General features: G+C 43.3%; 1 protein-coding gene across 1 annotated transcript in view; it reads right to left on the reverse strand.

Annotated features, from left to right (window-relative positions):
* Window positions 1–2,715: 2,715 nt before the first annotated feature.
* Window positions 2,716–19,056, reverse strand: part of KCNJ6 (potassium inwardly rectifying channel subfamily J member 6) — a 276,664-nt gene continuing 260,323 nt past the window's right edge. Inside the window, exon 4 of the mRNA XM_047756575.1 lies at window positions 2,716–3,696. Coding sequence (XP_047612531.1) covers window positions 3,371–3,696 — 326 coding nt within the window. The 3' untranslated portion in view covers window positions 2,716–3,370. The remainder of the gene's footprint in view (window positions 3,697–19,056) is intronic.

Consider the following 19,056-nt stretch of genomic DNA (forward strand, 5'->3'; position numbering starts at 1 on the left):
GATGACCTGACATTGCAGCGATTTCAAGTGTGTTACTCTGAAGAAGCATCGGTTTGGCCAGGGGACAAAAACATAAACCATTTTATTAGTTACATAAAGCTGACATAAATGAATAGATTCTTTCCCGGTCGGAAAGCATGGTGGAGTGGGTCAAAATGAGAATCTGAGGGTCCTAACAGCCCTTGGGGAGGTCACGCTCCCAGCTGAGTCTGCCCTTTTCTCCAGACTGTGGTCAACTGTGGCAAATGTAACCCTTTAGCCCAAAGTTCTTGTCTGGCGAATGGATACAGCCATGAGAAAGGGACTCAGATACCCCACTGAACAGCAAAATATCAAGTTGAGGGTGATCCTTGTTCATTATGAATATTGATGCATGAAAATAAGTTTGTTTATTTCCATAGTTCTTGATTTGCTAATAAAATGACTGAGCAGACAGAGACTGGATATGGTGGAATGGAGTGGGTAGAAACTGTAGGGTCATCTTTTTTTGAACTCTCCTAATGAAAAAACACCGTTCAATACTTGCTACTTAGAAAATTCAGTCTTAATGAGCTTCTTTCAGTTCCAAATTTTAACAGTTGACACAAAATACACTGTTAAACTGTGTTATCAATAACTGTAGAAAAATAGACATGTTTGATAGGGACGTTCTAATAAAAGGTTCTTCTGGAGCATCCCCATTTAAAGATTCAGAGGCTCACATTACAAAAACTAGATTTGGTTCATGTCCTGTTTCCAGCTACATGGACACCAAAGACAGTGAGAAATAGGGAGAGAGCTCACACCTGGGTACCACGTCACAGCTACAGAACAGACGTGTGTGCATGACCAAAGAGTTTCCGAGGCTCTTCATTCATTTGTGCTAAAGGCCCCCCAGTTGCACCTTCAACCAGACCACAAGGTATGCGTCGTACTTGAAGCCTTAGGAACGGATTTAAAAATGCCCATTGAGTCTTCAGGAGCTAAATTAGCAGACTTTTTTGCAGCCCCAGCTGATTTTGCTTTGTGCTGCCATGCTTCACCCTGCAACTCCGGTGATGCTGCAGGGTTAGTGCCCCCAAGGCAAGAGCACCCTTCATAAGGCTACAGTGAGGTAAGGCCTAGTACCTCCCCACAGCCTGGCAAGAAGTGTATGAGGCTCCTTCCTCCTCCTCAACTACAACCTCCTCTTTAGAGTGTGTGGAATGAATAAATGATTCAACAAATATTCAATGCAAAATGTGAGTGTTGGCCAACAGGAAAGGGCTATGGCCAACAGTTTTGTTTTCCATATGGTCAGTGCCAAGAAGCAGTTGTCTTGATGCAAGGTGTCAGAAGTTGGAGAAGAGAGACCCATATGCCAAACTGAGGAGCTGCTATCCTTATCTCTGGGACCTTTTTTTTTTTTTTTTCAGCAGAAAAAGTCCCCAGCTATAGTGAAGATCTATGTTATCTGGTCAGGGAAAGCAGGGCAACAGGGAGGGATGGCTAGTTTGAGCTCTTGGACCTCCATGGTGCAAGGCCTCAAACTGAGCACAGCTGTAGGAGCTGAAAATGAACTTGGATCCAGTCAATGAATATTTATGATGGACGACTGCATTGAGAAACAAACAGTTTATAAATGCAAAATTAATGAGAAAGATCTATTTCAGTGCAAAATCTCCACCTGCCCTAGAGGTTTTGTTTAAGATTCTCTTCCTTTTCTTATTTTTTTCACTTGAAAAAGTTTTCATTTAAAAAATTAGATTTTCAGTACAAAATACTGTTCTTTCCTTCTCACCTTCTCTCCTCTCTCCTTCCTTCCCTCCCTTTTTTTTTCCTCCCTTCCTTCCTTCCCCCCTCCTCCCTCCCTCCCTCACTTCCATCCTTCATTCCCTCCTTTCTTCATTTATCTTTGCAGATTAAAATGAATTAAGGCTGTAGCTTTGTTTGTTTGTTTTCTTTGATTGAGAGACACTTTGGATTTGATTTCTAACCTGTGGCATACTCTGGAGAGATTTCTTAGAGAGTAACCAGGTTTGTTGATCCAATCTTTGAATATTGAACTATGGTAACTTCAGAATAATGAAAGAATAATAAAAAATATGAGTGCAGGAAATGCTGATGAATAAGCCCCTAGGTACAGAAAGAGTGCCAGATGGAGTCAAGGTGTGTGAGATCAGTGATTACAATATAGTTTGCCCACTACTTGTCATCATGGATTTCATGACTTTAGATTCAAACCATCTTTTACTAACTTACCATGTCTCACTTTTTAACAGTCTGTAGTTTCTTGTGAATCTAGAATGGAAAGAATTGGAGAATCAATGGTTTTGCAGAAGAAAAGTTTCTCAAACTATTGTACTCTAAAAGGTGAGAGCTCCCTTGGAAAGCATCATTGATGACATGCCAAAGCATGTCCTCTTCCTGGAATTCTCCCCAGGGCTAGTCAGTGAGGCTCTGGGTATCTTAAAAAAGAGACCTCAGGTTTGTAAACATTTCACAGTATATCAGCATATAGGTGGTGGGTTTTGCCATCTACTCGAACTCCAAACTTCCCCTGGACCTATGGCTTATTAGATTCAACGAAAGGATCAGTGAGGGAACAGGGAGGTACCCAAATGCTACCAGTCTGGGATATAGAACAAAGGCCATGCACTAAAGGGCCAGCAGTCAATGGGACCAAAGAAATCCAGAAAACAGAGACAGCAGAACAGAAATGCCTACTGTACTTTGGGAATCTTTTTTTTTTTTCCATCTTATTTCTAAGTTATATATCTAAACCTATATTAATTATATATCTATGTACATTATTTAGAAGTTGTGTTCTACAGTACTTTTGTACATGCTTGGTTTTATTACTAATTGCAAAAGAAAATAATTACATAAGGCATATATATGTACAGTGTTTTGTCTTCACTTCACCTGGGTCCTGTAACTGCAGTGCCCACATGGGGCAAGCACCTCGCCCTGTAGATGAAATTTATTGAGATGGATAAAACTGAGGGCTCAACTCCATGTCTCACTACATGAATAAATAGGCACCAGAGACCATCCTTATCCTACCCCAGGTAGAATCTTTGATGCACTCTTTTGAGTGATCTGGTATGGAACAACACATGCAGGTAAGTAGCTTAAATTTCTAGGAGTGGGATGTGTCGACTTCAGGGAGGAGACCAGGCTTGGGCCACAAATGAGGGCATATGACACCTTCACCCAATCTGCACTGACCTTGTCAATCTGAATAACCGAGAGAGGGCAGGTAGATATTTTACACCTTTAAGATTTGTTTTCTGGTAATGCCAAACTTAAACGTAAAGAAAGAACAAAGTAGGAGAGACAGAAAAGAAAGAGAATGAGAGACAGGGAAAGGTGGTGTGAGGAGAGGGGAGGGGGTTGCCCGGCTGGGGGACTAAACTTTGGATTCGTTCTCTAGGTTTGCCACATCACCATTCCTCTCCGTTTGCTCCTCGGGGTTCTTTTCCTCCTCTTCGGTCTCCAGTTCTGCGTGTTGGTTGAGTTTGCTGGAGACGGACCAGCTCAGGGGCAGCTCGGCCCTGCTGGCTAACTCGGCCAGCTCTTTGGCACTGAGAGACGGGGTGCTGGTCTCATAGGTCTCATGGAAGCTGTTGTAGTCGACTTCGTAGAACCCGTCCTCCAGCGTCAAGACAGGTGTGAACCTGTACCCCCACAGGATCTCACTGGTGATGTAGGAGCTCCGAGCTTGGCACGTCATCCCTGCAGAGAGGAGAACAGAGGTTTAGTGTGTGCGTGTGGTCTTTGCATTACCAAGGGGACTCAGGGAGCCAGGCAGTTGAGACTGTGACCTGAAAAGGGTGCTGTAATAGGGAAGAACAAATCCGACTCCATATTGGATCAGTTTCCTCTACTTTAACCTTTACTTTAAAGTATTCTATTGCTTTTCTACACATTAACACTCTTGCCTATAGTTTGAAATACACAAGATAGCCCATTCTCAAGGCTCTGATCTTTAAAGGTGTAGCATTTTCCCATTCATAAAGATAAAAAGTTGCAGAACAGAGAATAACATTTGTCTTGTGGATATTTACAAGAACTGTCATGACCTGACCTACTGGGCAGCTGCAAGAACAAAGAATTCCCACACCAAGAAGTTTCCAACAACCAACCACATGCCCTTTTAGTATAGAAGGACCCTGAATTCTAACTCCGGTAAGATGATTCTTTGGGAGAGCAGTCTGCCATCTTCTTGGTCTTCTAGCTTTCCAAATAAAGTCTCTGTTCCTCACCCCAACAACTTGTCTCTTGATGTATTGGCCTGTCCTGCAGCAAGCAGTACAAGCTGGGACTCAGTAACAGTGCTACAGCTGAGGAGGTGTCTTTCTTGCTGGGGACATAGGCTACCATGCATGAGAGCATGTGGCGGACATTCCAGGCTTCCCTGTGAAATCCCGTGGAGCCATGGGCGGGCTCTAACTCCCAAAAGCGGAATTCTAGCTTTATGACAAAGTGAGTGAGTTATACATATGCACACATCCATTCCTTTTCAGTTTCTTTTCCCACATAGTTATTTTCTTTCAAGATCCAAAGAAAAAACTTTTAGGTAGAAGAAAATATTACTATATTCATCTTTATATAAAGTATGCTATATACTCTCTATATTTTATATTCTATAATTATGTAAAATATAAATACAATTTTTAATGAAAGAAAGGGTCCACAAAGGTAAAACTACGCAGGACTCACTATAGTCATACTATAGCCCTGTGTTCATTCATCCAGGAAAGCAGCCAGCCAGTCTGTCAGTATATTATCTGGAAGGACAGCCAATGAGATATATTAGGCAATTGCTTTGCACCGAATGCATGTGGGGTAGGAAGGGTTCAGATCTACAAAATGTTCCCACAGTAGTGCACTTGCTCCTTGTGGCTAGAAGAAAGAAGGATGCCAGGGCCTTAAAAATGATTGGCCCAATTGCTGCTGGCAGAGACGGAGCCAGCACAGCCCCCACGCAGCCCTCTGCTCTTTCTCTGAGCCCCCAAACTCAATTCTACTCTTCTTCAATGTTTCCCTGACTGGCCCAATTATGTGGTCCTCCCACCCCTATGCCTCTAAAACAAGTATTGCGGGGCTTCTAGACATTGCAAAGCAAAGAACTACAGCACTTTGCTTTTATTTCTCAGTGTTTCTCATCTGAGTTCCCAACTCTTTACCAGTGTTGGGAGTGATGGAGGAAGACAGGTGATGCCAGGGGTTTGGGTTTGGGATGAAGCACAAACAGGAAGTCAAAAAAAGGTGATAAAATAACTTTATAGCTTTTTTTTTCCATACAAGAAGTCGATGTTTATTGTAATATGACTAGAAAACAGAGACAGGCAAATAAAACAAAATCCACCTGGATTTTCATTTCTGGCTGTGTGAATAACCAAACGGAACAATAAATTAGAAATACAAGTATTCAAATTAAAATTTAAGTGGAGGCTTAACATCTGTTTGGAATTGACTGAAGACAGAACCAGCAACTTGGGATATAGGAACGAGGAAACAGCACAGGATTCAGCCGAGAGAATGTCACTGGCGATCATGGGGAAATGCCCTCCAAAAACCCTTTCCTCCAAGAAAGCGATGAGAACTCTGGCACAAACTGACGAAACAAACTCTTCTAGAACTCCATAACTGAACTCCAGGAGTGTTTACTCAAAAAAAAAAAAAAAAAAAGTCTGAATCTCAGTAAAAACACTGAGCTTCATGGAGTTGTAACTTTCCCCCTGCTCAGCTTTATGTCAGCCTTAAAAATCAACAACCTGTACCACAGTGTGCATATGCCAACCCTCAACCCCCCATCCCTCCCTCCCATCCCTGTGGTATATGGACTGATTGGCCAACAGGAACCTGCTGTATAGCACAGGGAACCCCCCCCAATATTCTGTGATCATCTAGCTGGGAAAGGAATCTGAAAAAGAGTGGATATGTGTACACATATATAACTGACTTTGTTGTACAGTAGAAATTATCACAATGTTGTAAATCAACTCTACTTTAATAAACAAACAAAAAACCCCAATAGCCTGCCATCATGGTTCCAAGGAGCAGCCTAGTAACTATAAATTAGAAAACATAACGTAGAGTGAAAAAGCAAATTGTAGAGAATATATAAAATATGATACCATTTTTTATAAAGCTAAAGTAAGCATAAGTAAACAATATGTCATTTAGGGGTACATACAAAATTATTTTTTTAAAGAAAGCAAGGGAAAGATAAAAATAACTGATGTTGGGGTGGGGAAGGAATACAGAAGATATAAATAGTGTTTTAGCTCTTAAATCCAACCGTCAAATTAGAAGGGTTTTCTTATACCTTGCACCTTATGTGACATACATTGTTTTGTAGTTACCAGGCACTGTATTTTGAAGGATCCTCGATTCCATTTTTTGTTGGGGCATTCATCTGCTTAGCTTTGGTCCAAAGGCTCTTCTTGTTCTGTGTTTTCAAAACTGTGAACCACTCATTTACATGGTTAATATTTACTAAATGGAATCCACCTGCTAGGTACTGTGTTCCCAGCCTCAGGGAACTTTTACATCCCTGCAGGTAGATGTAAAGTCTATCTTTACATCCCCGCAGAAGCTCAGAATCAGGTCGTCCGACTGGGATTTCCAGAAGTGAGGACCCTTGCCCATGTCCCCTAATGACCAAGGGCTCACAGTGACAGCATCTTGATGACCAGCATCCCACTGGGTGCCTGTGGCCTTTGGAATGTATAGTGGGGTGGGGGGAGGGAGGGAAGCTTGGAGCATCTGGGGCCCGAACTCCATCCACTGTCTCCTCGGCTCCCTGCTCTAGCTTGTGGAGTTTGACGGAAAGACACGTGTGCCTCCCACTTTTCAATGAGCTTTACGTGCGGTTTTATTTCCCCGACAGCGAGTCAGGAATGGAGTCTCTGTAGGCTGGGGTGCTGCCTACACAGCCTCCTTGACTGCTTTCTCTGCACATAACCATGGGAAATCCCACAAGTGAGAGTCACCTTAGAGGTGGGCAAGATGAAATTGGGAAGTGGGGAGTTCCGGTGGTGGCTCAGTGGTAACGAAGCTGACTAGGATCCGTGAGGATGTGGGTTCAATCCCTGCCCTTGCTTAGTGGGTTAAGGATCTGGCATTGCCGTGAGCTGTGGTATAGGTTGCAGACTTGGCTTCGATCCTGCATTGCTGCGGTTGTGGCAGTATGGCAGCTGCAGCTCCGATTCGACCCCTGGAAACTTCCATATGCTGCAGGTAGGGCCCTAAAAAGTAACAAAAAAAAAAAAATTGGGAAGGGAGATGTGGCATATAAGATCTGTCCTTAGAATAATAGTCCCTTGGAGTTCCCGTTGTGGCACAGTGGTTAACAAATCCGACTAGGAACCATGAGGTTGTGGGTTCGGTCCCTGCCCTTGCTCAGTGGGTTAAGGATCCGGCGTTGCTGTGAGCTGTAGTGTAGGTCGCAGACATGGCTCAGATCCTGCACTGCTGTGGCTCTGGCATAGGCTGGCAGCTACAGCTCCGATTCGACCCCTAGCCTGGGAACCTCCATGTGCCACGGGAGAGGCCCAAGAAATAGCAAAAAAAAAAAAAAATAAATAAAAAAAAATTAAAAAAAAGACAAAAAAAAAAGAATAGTCCCCCATTTTTCTTCTTATTCTTTTTTTTTTTGGCTATGCCTGTGACATGTAGAAGTTCCTGGGCCAGGGATCAAACCTGCGCCACAGCAGTAACCCAAGCCACTGCCGTGATAACACCAGATTCACCAGGGGACTCCATTCTTATTCTTCATTATCGTCTCATTCTCACCTTCATATAACATTCCTAAGTAGTTACTCTGAGCTGGAGCTTGCCTAAGCTCTTTCCCTTATTTATTTCATTTAATCCTTATAATAACTCCACTTGCAGGTGCTATGACTATTTCCCTGTTTTATGGATGAGGAAACAGGTGTAGAGACTGCTCACGTCACAGCCCTGGAAACACTGGCCTCACAACCTCAAAAGAAACAGGTTGAGGAGTTCCCCGCTGTGGTGTAATGGGATCAGTGGTGTCTTAGGTGCCCTGGGACACAGGTTCGATCCCCGGCCCGGCACAGTGGGTTAAGGATCTGGCATTGCCACACCTGAGGCTCAGGTTACAACTGCGGCCCAGATCTGATCCCTGGCTCGGGAACTCCACATGCTGTGGGGCAGCCAAAAAGGAAAAAAGACAAAACCAAAACAGGTGGACAGTGAGTGGTGCAGATGTCATTGCAAGATGGCATTGAGGCAAGTGGGAGTAGTGGAGGAAGGGCTTCTTGGAGGGTTCTTGGGCCAGGCATGCCTTTGGCTTTGTGCGTGGGAGGCTGCTTGATTTCCATAGCAGCATTGTCTGGTCTAAGTTATTTCCCCAAAGCCCAAAGGGGTGTGTGTGTGTATCTTTAAAAAAATTATTGCATTCCATAATTTATCCACGGTGACTGTCTCTGGCTGATATTCCAAGGGCTGCATGGAAGTGAATAGAACAGCCGGTCTTTTTGGTGGCATTTCATTCCTTGAGGAGGACTATGTTAGAATAAGGAATGGGGGGTGGTGGGGGCGGGGGGAGGCTGAATGCTTGTCATTGGTAGTGAATGAAAAGCCCAGGAAGCCAGGAAACCCACCTGAGGCCAAGCTGAGGGATCTAACTGGCCCCGAGCAAACACAGGTCAGGCCCTGCAAGATGGAGATTTAACAGGCAAAGCCCTATTTTTAGATTCACAGCGACAAACGATGAGGGGAGAGGTTTTGTGCAGAATACCAATATGCCGAAAGCCATCCTCAGGAGAGAGCCTCCTGGATAAAGCTGGAGGTATTCGCTTAGCAGAGAGAAAATGCCTCAAAATTGCTTGGAGACTATGATTCCAGCAAAATAAAATGGATGTAAACCCACCCTCACCACTCTGGAATACGGCACAATTCATCCCTACTGCCAATACGCAGAAACAAAGAGTTGACTGCAGACATGTTGCCTTTTTATTTCAAATACCAGCCTACAGGATGTAATGTTTTCCTTTCCTTGCTTTGCTCAGTGGGTTAAGTATCTGGAGTTGCCGTGAGCTGTGGTGTAGGTCACAGATTCGGCTCAGATCCTGTGTTGCTGTGGCTGTGGCGTAGGCCAGTAGCTATAGCCCCGATTAGACCCCTAGCTTGAGAACCTCCAAATGCCATGGGGAGCGGCCCTAGAAAAGGCAAAAAGACCAAAAAAAAAAAAAATTCAATGGCCAGTTGTGCTTATTCTGTTACCCAAATGTTGGAAGGCAGGTGAGATTCACCTCTAGCTACATGCAAACATTGTGAAATGTGTGATTTTTTTAATGTCTAAAAGAAGACATCTCCCTGGGAACCCCTAATTCTCCTCTCACCAAAGTAGCTCAGGCATTTGTAAATTCAGTATTGAGTTAAGTAACAAACAGTATTTACTGAGTGTTTATTGTTTGCCTAGCACCAAATGCTTTATATTTATCAACTAACTAACAATATCTTTTTTGTTCCCAGGCTAGCAGTTGAATCAGAGCGGTAGCCTCTGGCCTACACCACAGCCATAGCAACAGGGGATCCGAGCCACATCTTCGACCTACACCACAGATCACGGCAACCCCAGATCCTTAACCCACTGAGCAAGGCCAGGGATTGAACTTATGTGCTCATGGATGCTAGTCAGATTTGTTAACTGCCAAGCCGTTAACTCCCCAATAACAACATCTTAACAACAGCTCTCTGAGGGGGATGATGCTCTAATATCTACTTTACATAGGAGCAAAGTAAGGCCAACATTTCTGGGTCGCAGAGTTTTAGGTTTTGAGTTGCCTGCCTCCAAAATGCCTATGTTGGGAGTTTCCATTGTGGCTCAGTAGTAATGAACTTGACCAGTATCTATGAGGACGTGGGTTCGATCCCTGGCCTCGCTCAATGGGTTAAGGATCCGGTAGGCGAGGCACAGTGGGTGAAGTATTCAACATTGCCATGAGCTGAGGTGTAGTTTGCAGATGCAGCTCAGATATGGTGTTGCTGTGGCTGTGGCACAGGCTGGCAGCTGCAGCTCCAATTCAACCCCTAGCCTGGGAACCTCCATATGCTGCGGGTGCAGCCCTAAAAAGACCAAAAAAAAAAAAAAAATCCTGTGTTGACACCCTGAGCTGCTTACATGACTGTACTTCGAAACTAGGAACTTTAGGGAGGACTTTCAAGTTAAAGGAAATCAGTGAATCCAGTAGGACTGGGGTCCTTGTAGGAGGCAGAGATGCCAGAGAGCTCTTTCTCCTTCCACATGCACAGAGAAGAGGCTCTGTGAGGGCCCAGCGAGAAGGCAGCCGACTACAAGCTGAGAGGAGAGGCCCCACCAGAAACCAACCCTGACAGCTCTAGCCTCCAGACTTCTAACCTCCAGAATGATGAGCAAATACATTTCTGTTGGCTAAGCCACCCAGTCTGTGGTATTTTGCCATGGCAGCCCGAGCTGATTAATACCAGGAAGAGTGGGACCAGAGTTCCAATTTGGGGAGTCAGCGTCTGGAGCCTCTGTCCTCAAGTGCCGTACTATTACTTCTATTTTTGAAAACAGGACCCATGTGTTAATTGTGATCTTTATACCTCCTCTCATCCTTGTAATTACAAAATCTCACAGAGTGTGGATGAATCATTATAGACAAAGGGGTGCTGCCCCTGGACGCTGTAACTTGGCGGCCAGCTGATCCTTGCTCATCTTTGGTCATACCACCTTACCGACCATCCCTCCTCTGCCCAGCTCTCCTAAGCCCATCCATTCTTACCTCGTTGTGGAAGAATTTTTACATTCTTCCTTACAGATGGACCTGTTCGCTACTCAATCTGGAGCACTGGCTACTGTCTTCAGAACACAGCTTGGAGACAGTAAGTGCGGGGAGCTGAGGAGATGCAGGGACTTGAAAAAAGGACCTTGCCTGATGGCAGAAAAACCTGAAGGCAGGTTCCTAACCAAGGAAGGAAGCTCACCTGAACGGTACAAGCCGAAGGTGGGCTTCTGGTCAGGATAAAAGCCTGCCTGTATGGTGCAAAACCGAGAGCAGGCTGAAGCCTGCCTGTTCGGTACAAGCTGAGGGCAGGCCTCAGGTTACACAGCTCTCATTTTAATGTTGATGGGGAAGAAATGGGGCTTTCCTGGGAAAACAATTTCCACGTAGATTTTGTTTTTCGGGTGACCTAGTCTTTCCTGTTGTTTTATTATGCAATTTTTCCTCAGTCTTTTCTGATTATTTGCTTATTATTCTTATTTTCCATTCTTATTTTTCCTGTGGTGATTTGTGATTTAACAAAATTACAACAATATAATAAGAATCTCATCCTGAAGGACTTTCCCCTATTCAAATCCAATTTAATTAAAAACATACTGTTTATCTACTAACTAGTTACACAGTAAACTTTAGAGTTAGGATTTTAATGAAGTTTATAGAAGTTAGACACATATTGTTCATGATCAAAAGAAACCTAGCTGTGAGTTTTGTCCTTGATTTTAGAAGCTTTTAAGTGATAGCTAGTTAAATTGGTTTATATTTTCTTACACTGTCTCCCTGCCATAATGCTTTAAAGATAAACACCAGTCTAAAAACAAGATTTGTGAATGCCAAATGCTTATGTCTGTGACCTCTTCAACTTGTAAAGACTGGCGGGCCATGGGATGATTTGTACTGAGTCTCCTCCTTTCCACATGATGTATTGTACCTAATTGCCCCTAAATTGTACCCACTAAGTTTAGTTAAGATAAAGATCTTAAAACATGATGCATAGCTGCTTTACCATGTAATAGTTAACCAATGTACTTTTAACACTGTGATATAATCTGTAGTGAAAAGCTGTCTATATAATCAACCAGTTATGCCAATAAAATCTGAGCAGTCCAGCGCCCTGAAAGAAGGGACAAAGAGGCTGTCCCCGTGTGCATACGCCAACGCTCATCCCTCTCCTTCGGGAAAAGGTGTACCCTCCCTGGCCACCAGAGCTGGCCTCTGGCAAGTAAAGAACCTTGATTCTTTTTTAAAGAAATCAGGAGATAGCCTCAAATCAAATCACAAACTGCAGGATTTTTCCTCCACCTCCCCTATACGATAGTTGTATCTCTCTTCTCTGATGGTTCTTTTGCCAACTGCCAACCATCTATATGTTTGTCATTGGCTCTGTCCTACAAACACACAAAGCACTCTTGGAGTTCACACACCAGTAACTCTACTGAGGAACTTTTTAACACAAGACTCAGACCTCAAAGCAGAGGACCAGAGGTTCTTCGAATTGAAACAGGAACATCCTGTGACTTTACAGGAAAGCCCCAGTACGTAACATAGCGCTAATTCATTGAAGACTGCCAATTTACATGAAAGCCTGTAAGAAATCTCTTTGCTTCCAAAAATTCTATAGAACACTCACCAATCAAAGATCCTGTCTCGAGACTTCCTCCTTTTACTTTATAAAACCTGCTTTTCGGAGTTCCCGCATGGCTCAGTGGTAATGAACCTGTCTAGTATCCATGAAGATGGGGATTCCTTCTCTGGCCTCACTCAGTGGGTTAAGGATCCAGCATTGCTGTGAGCTGTGGTTTAGGTCACAGATGGGGCTCTGCTCCCAGGTGCCTGTGGCTGTGGTGGAGGCCGGCAGCTACAGCTCCCACTCAACCCCTAGCCTGGGAACCTCCATATGCCACAGGTGTGGCCCTAAAAAGCAAAACCAAAAACCAAAAAACAAAGCCCCCCCACTTTTCTTTCAAAGTGCTGAGAGTGTCTGTCAGAAGGAAAGAGGTGATGCAGACTCTCTTGTATGATCTGAATAAACCACATTTTGTTTATAATCCAGATGCTTTTTGTAATTAAAAAATTTTTTTCACTGCTCATTACATTTATTAAACTTTCAAATGAAGTTCGAATATTGCTACATAATTTGAATTTTGCACAGTCTTTTTGCTCTTTGTAATTTTGAACCATCAACCACAAACTTATGAGGTAAAATTAAAATTTCAGTGATTTTTTTTTTTGGGGGCGTGCCTGCAGATTGCAGTAGTTCCCAGGCCAGGGCTCTAACGCTTACCATAGCAGTGACTTGATGCAGTGACAATGCTGGATTCTTAACCCTCTGACCCACAAAAGAACTCCAAAATTGCAGACCTCTTTTTTTTTTTTTTGTCTTTTTGCTATTTCTTGGGCCGCTCCTGCGGCATATGGAGGTTCCCCGGCTAGGGGTCTAATCAGAGCTGCAGCCACCGGCCTACGCCAGAGCCACAGCAACACGGTCTGCAACCTACACCACAGCTCACGGCAACGCCAGATTGTTAACCCACTGAGCAGGGGCAGGGATCAAACCGGCAACCTCATGGTTCCTAGTCGGATTGGTTAACCACTGCGCCACGACGGGAACTCCCAAAATTGCAGATCTTTTTAACCTTAGACTATTTCCACTGAGGTAAAACAATCCAAGTACTGAGTCCAAAAGTTATTGAGTTCATCCTTTTTTTTTCATGTGTGGCCATATTAACTGTTTTATATCTATTTATATAGGTTTTATAACCCTGTTATCTGTTATCTTTTTAAGGTTCATTTATTTCTAGTTGTATTTCCTTTTAGGATTTGCTTTTGTGATCCTTTTTTTTTTTTTTAAAGAAATTGTAAACTATTTAAATATTTCAAAAATTAAGTTAGCATAGGAATTCTTGTGGTGCAGCAGAAACAAATCTGACTAGGAACTGTGAGGTTGCAGGTTTGATCCCTGGCCTCACTCAGTGGGTTAAGGGTCCGGTGTTGCCCTGAGTGGTCACAGACACGGCTCAGATCTGGCATTGCTGTGGTTCTGGTATAGGCGGGCAGCTGTAGCTCCAATTCAACCCCTAGCATGGGAACCTCCATATGCAACGGGTGCAGCCCTAAAAAGAAAAAAAAAAAAAAAAGAAAGAAAAAAAAGGAAAAAATTAAGTCAGCATAAACAGATATATTCAGGAATTCCCTGGTGGCCTAGTGGTTAAGGATCCAGCATTGTTACTTGGGTCGCTGCTATGCTGTGGGTTCAATCCCTGGCCCAGGAACTTCCGAATGCCCACAGTGTGGCCAAAAAAAGAGAGAGATTCAGAAAAGTCTCATTCTCACCTCTGCCCCTTCCATCCCATTTCTGCCACCTCCTGCATGTGCCATTTTTGTTAGTTTCTGCTTTATCCTTCCTGTATGTTCTTTTGTAAAAGTAAACACTCATCTGTAGCTATACACACATCTTATTTCTCATTTAACCCTCTGGAGGGAACATAGCTCAGAACAGGAAGCAGTGTGATGCTGTCCTTGGGCTCGAGTAATCTGAAATCCGTGGATGTGCTCATTTATTTTTATCACAGAATCCACAGGATCCTCAAGGATATAGTGGAGCCAAACAGTGGGATCTGGAGGCAGACAGGCCCAGGTTTGATTCTGGGCCGCGCAGAGTCACATTGTGGCCTGGATGGGCTACTCGACTTCTCTTAGTCCTCATCTATGGTAGCTGGGAAAACAATACCAGAAGTAGAGGTATGGAGGCATCTACGAGAAATTTCACACGTGGAAGCCTGAGCACAGGGCTCTGCCTCAGGACATCACTAGCAATTCTCTTAGTTCCTTCCTTCCCTCGGTCAAGCATAAAAGCTGGCCTTTCTTGTAGAATTAGCAGCATTGATCAATAGGATTTGTCCCTTACATCAAGGGCTTTGTGCTTGTTGATGCGTTTCAAATGGAATTAGAACCCTAGCGGGAAAGATCTGGGGATGTCAGATTTCATTTTCCTACTGATGTCAGGGTTTGCTTTATGCCTTATTTTCTTCAAACGTTTCAGTATATTCTTTGATGCTTGATATTTGAAGAGTAACTCTTCTCTCTCTCCCTTTTCTACATGGAATGCATGATTTTATTGGGCTCACTGAATTGTTAAAAATTGGAAATTTGTTCCATGTTTTAGCATGATAGTCGGCATTCTGACACAATAGACATGAAATTCGAACTGAAATTCAGAATGTAATACTTAATTTCTTACGAATTCTTATAATAAAATTACACCTGGTGGTTGTTAAAGACTGTATCTAATGTAACTGACATAATTTTTACTGCCTGAGACAAAAAGTCTTAACTGAAAAAATTAAAACATTTTCATTTAAGAGTAAGAGTAAAGACAGGTCCCTTTTAATTTTTAATTTTTTTTTTTTTTTGCTTTTTCGGGCCACACCCAAGGCATATGGAGATTCCTAGGCTGGGGTCCAATCAGAGGTACAGCTGCTGGCCTATGCCACAGCCACAGCAATGCCAGATCTGAGCTGCATCTGTGACCTACACCACAGCCCATGTCACTGCCAGATCCTTAACCCACTGATTGAGGCCAGGGATTGAAACTGCAACCTCATGTTTCCTAGTTGGATTGTTTCTACTGCACCACAACAGGAACTCCCTGACAGGTCCCTTTTTAAAGCATCTGATTCAAAATCAGAAATCACACTTTCAAGGACAGACTTGGTGAAACTTCTAACAGGTATGACTGAGATATCCCACCTGGTCACAGGATACTTCTGAGCAGTGATTCCAGCATGGACCACCAAGAACTAGTTTATTTAATCTACAGTGGAGAATGGGAACTGTGGAAGTTTTGTAGATTGGCTTCTGCAAATTCTTTGAAAATTTCCCCACTGATGAATTGGTGGGGAGGTCTTGCTTCTCTTCCATGTCCCCCGTCACTCTGCATTTTTCAGAGAGTGATTCCTAATTATTTTAAGTTGAGGGCCCTTTGGGGAATTTTTATGAACTCAAGGATCCTCTCTCCTTAAAATACATACACATACGAAAGTTGGCAGATAGTCAGATGCTCATGAACTCACTGAAGCTGGGGCGATTGCAGGTTCAAAGAAAACAGAGAGAAGCAAAAACAAATGGACAAAAAAATTCTGCTTCAGGAGAAGGTGTGTACATGCGTGTGAGGAGGAAGTGGTTTTAAGGAAGAATAGGAAGAAAAGGTTTAGTTAAACTGCAAGTAGGTTATAGGCAGCTTAAGTGTTCACCCTACCAGAATCTTCCTCATGGAGTTGTCAATATTTTCTCCTACCTTCTCAGTCTGGGGGTGGAAGGGGGTTCCTGTGGGTGGGAGCTCTGTCTTGGCCACCACTTCATCTGTTTAGTAATATGTCTAATAAATATTTATGAATGGCTAAATGAATAAAAGAACCCAGGTGATAATAATTCATTTATTCATTTTTGAGGAAGGCCTGTATTGCTATGAATTTCCCTCTAAGAACTGCTTTTGTTGCATCCCATAGATTTTGAATGGTTGTGTCTTCATTATCATTTGTCCCAAGGTATTTTTTAATTTCCTTTTTGATTTCCTTATTGACCCATTGGTTTTTTTAGTAGCATGTTGTTAATCTCCACGTAGTTAGTTTTTTTCTGATTTCTTTTCCTGTGGTTGATTTCTAGTTTCATTTAATTCATTTATTGAGAACCTATTGTGTGTCTGGAATTTTGATGAATTCTTGGGGTTAAAAGATGATATGGTCTCCGGATTCATTAAATTTATAGTCTACTGAGAATGGAATAAACATTGGAATAAATGTAAAATTACAATGGTAGTACATGCAATGAAGAAGAGATAGATTTTTCTATGAAACCATAACAAAGAAACTGCACTTGGGTTGGTGTGGGCATTGGTCAAAGTGTCCCTGAGGATGTGGAATTTGGGCTAAGACTTGAAGGATGAGCAGCCAAATAAGTGCACAGGGTCAAGGAAATAGCACTGGCAGGGAGAGGTTTTGTTGTAGGAGGGTCCCTGAGGAGTTTAAGGAATTGAAAGACTAGTGTGTTTGGGTATGGGTGATGGGAGTTTGGTACCAAATAGAAATATTGCTCTGGCTGCAGAGGGGGAAATGACTCAGAGGAGCATAAAATATATGTGGGGAAAATAGCAAGGAAATTCCTGCAATGGAGGAAAGAAGAAATTATGGTTTTCGGAATGAGAAGAGAAGCAGTGGTGGTGGGGAGACTGAAATGCACTCAAGATATATTTAGGAGGCTAAATGGATAGACCTCTGCGATGAGTTATTCATGGGGGTAAGTTAGAGGGGAGAACTGAGAATGATGCCCGGATTTCTGGCTCAGGCAATGGGATGGATGGTGGTACCACTGGGAATCTTGAATACAGGGAAATTAAATGTTTGGGTTTGGGTACATTAATTTAATTTTATTTTTTGCCCTTTTTTTTTAGGACCACACCTATGGCATATGGATGTTCCCAGGCTAGGGGTTGAATTGGAACTTCAGCTGCTGACCTACATCACAGCCACAACAACGTGGGATCCTCAGCCCACTGAGCAGGGCTAGGGTTTGAATCTGCATCCTCATGGCTACTGGTTGGGTTTGTTTCTACTGAGCCACAAAGAGAACTTCTGGTTATGCTAATTATATTGTGACTTTGAGATATGCAAGTATATTGAGTAGGTTATTGGGATAACCAAGTCTATATACAGGGGTTAGGTATATACACATTGGAATGTCAGCCACAAGTGGATGGAATTGAAGCCTGGGGGAAGATGAGACTGCCAAGGGAAGAATATGTGATGAGAAGAATAGGATGAGACTAAGCTTTGTGAAAATTTAACCTTTGAAAGTGGAGAAGGATGAGCTTGCCCAGGATGTTGAGAGAGATGGTGGCTAGAGAGATAGGAGGAAAGCCAGAAGAGTGGAGTGTGGCAGATGCCATGGAAGGGGAATATTTCAAGAAGGGCCAAAAACTAGCGAGAGAAAACTGTCCCCAGCTAAATGTATACACTGGATTTCAGGCATGGTGGTCATTGTCAACTTAATGAGAGCTAATAGGTAAAGGAGTCAGTGAAGTGGTTTGAGCAGTGGTTTGAGAAAATGGGGTGAGCAAATTCAGGAAAGTTTTTTAAAAATGACCATGAAGATGAGGAAAGAAGGCAAGAGATATGTGGTTGAGTGAGTTTTTTTTTTTTTTTTTTTTAAGACAGGCCAGACACCTGATCATGTTCAAAAACTGATGGGAAAGACTTTGGTTGAGTGGGCAGGGCCTTGGTCTATAGGTCGGAGAAGAGGTAATCAGTAGCTTATGGTTCTGGAGAGATGGGTCAATCTGGGAAATCAAGGCAGAGGGGCCCCTCTGTCCTCACAGACTGTGGATGTGGGTCTAGGTAGATTCGTAACTTAGTGGCAAAAGTTGAGGGAAGTTCTGTCTGAAAGTCCCTATTTTCTTCGTGAAGTAGGAGATGGCGGGGACGATATGAACTTTTCTGTGGAGAGTGGGAGAAGGGGTTGATCAGAGAAACAAAGAAGTATGAAGACAGGAGGGTGATTATGAATTGCAGTGAATGTTTGTTAGTTGTATTCCCCCTTTTCTAAACATATTGAGTTTTATGAGGAGTACCCCCCCAAAAAAAATAGCCCGGGCACTTTGGGGTCTCACTCGGCTTAATCTTGTTGATACATTGCATTTTCGTGGCCAGAGCCATTGGTTCCAGAAGGCATAGGAAATCCATTCAATGGTTCGATCGGGAAGAATTTAAAGACTGTTTCATAAAGTGATGGGCAGACATGAGCTGGCCCCATGACTGTGAATCAGGGCTTGCCCAGCCCTGCCGGCTGCTGGCCGCCATATTGGCGCTGCGAGAGCAAAGAGGAAAAGATGACTGGGAACTGATACCTTATCTGTCCGTGGACTTTGCCTTAGGAGAGGCAACAAATGCCATGAGCGTGGCTGTCACCAGCATCCTAAAACAATCTGTCTGACCCTGGCACCGATTTGCCCTGACATGTTACCTTCTCCAGCCAGACTGCTGGGGGTTAACCCAGGGGTCCACAGATCTGCCAACTAGACCAAAATCAACTGAAGATTCATGTATTCATTTGATCAAAAAGAATTTATTGAATGCCTTCAAAGTGTCAGATACTGTGCTCAGTGATGGGGATTCAGTGGTGACCTTAACCTCAAAGAGCCTACCGTCCAGTGGAAGGCTACGTACGATGGGGCCAACGGCAACACCATTGGTGATAAATTCCCATCAAGTCTGAGTAAATGAATGAATGAGTGAAGGAGCCTCTCACTTTCACTCTGACA

The sequence above is a fragment of the Phacochoerus africanus genome, chromosome 1 (genome assembly GCF_016906955.1).
Source record: "Phacochoerus africanus isolate WHEZ1 chromosome 1, ROS_Pafr_v1, whole genome shotgun sequence".
NCBI lineage: Eukaryota > Metazoa > Chordata > Mammalia > Artiodactyla > Suidae > Phacochoerus > Phacochoerus africanus.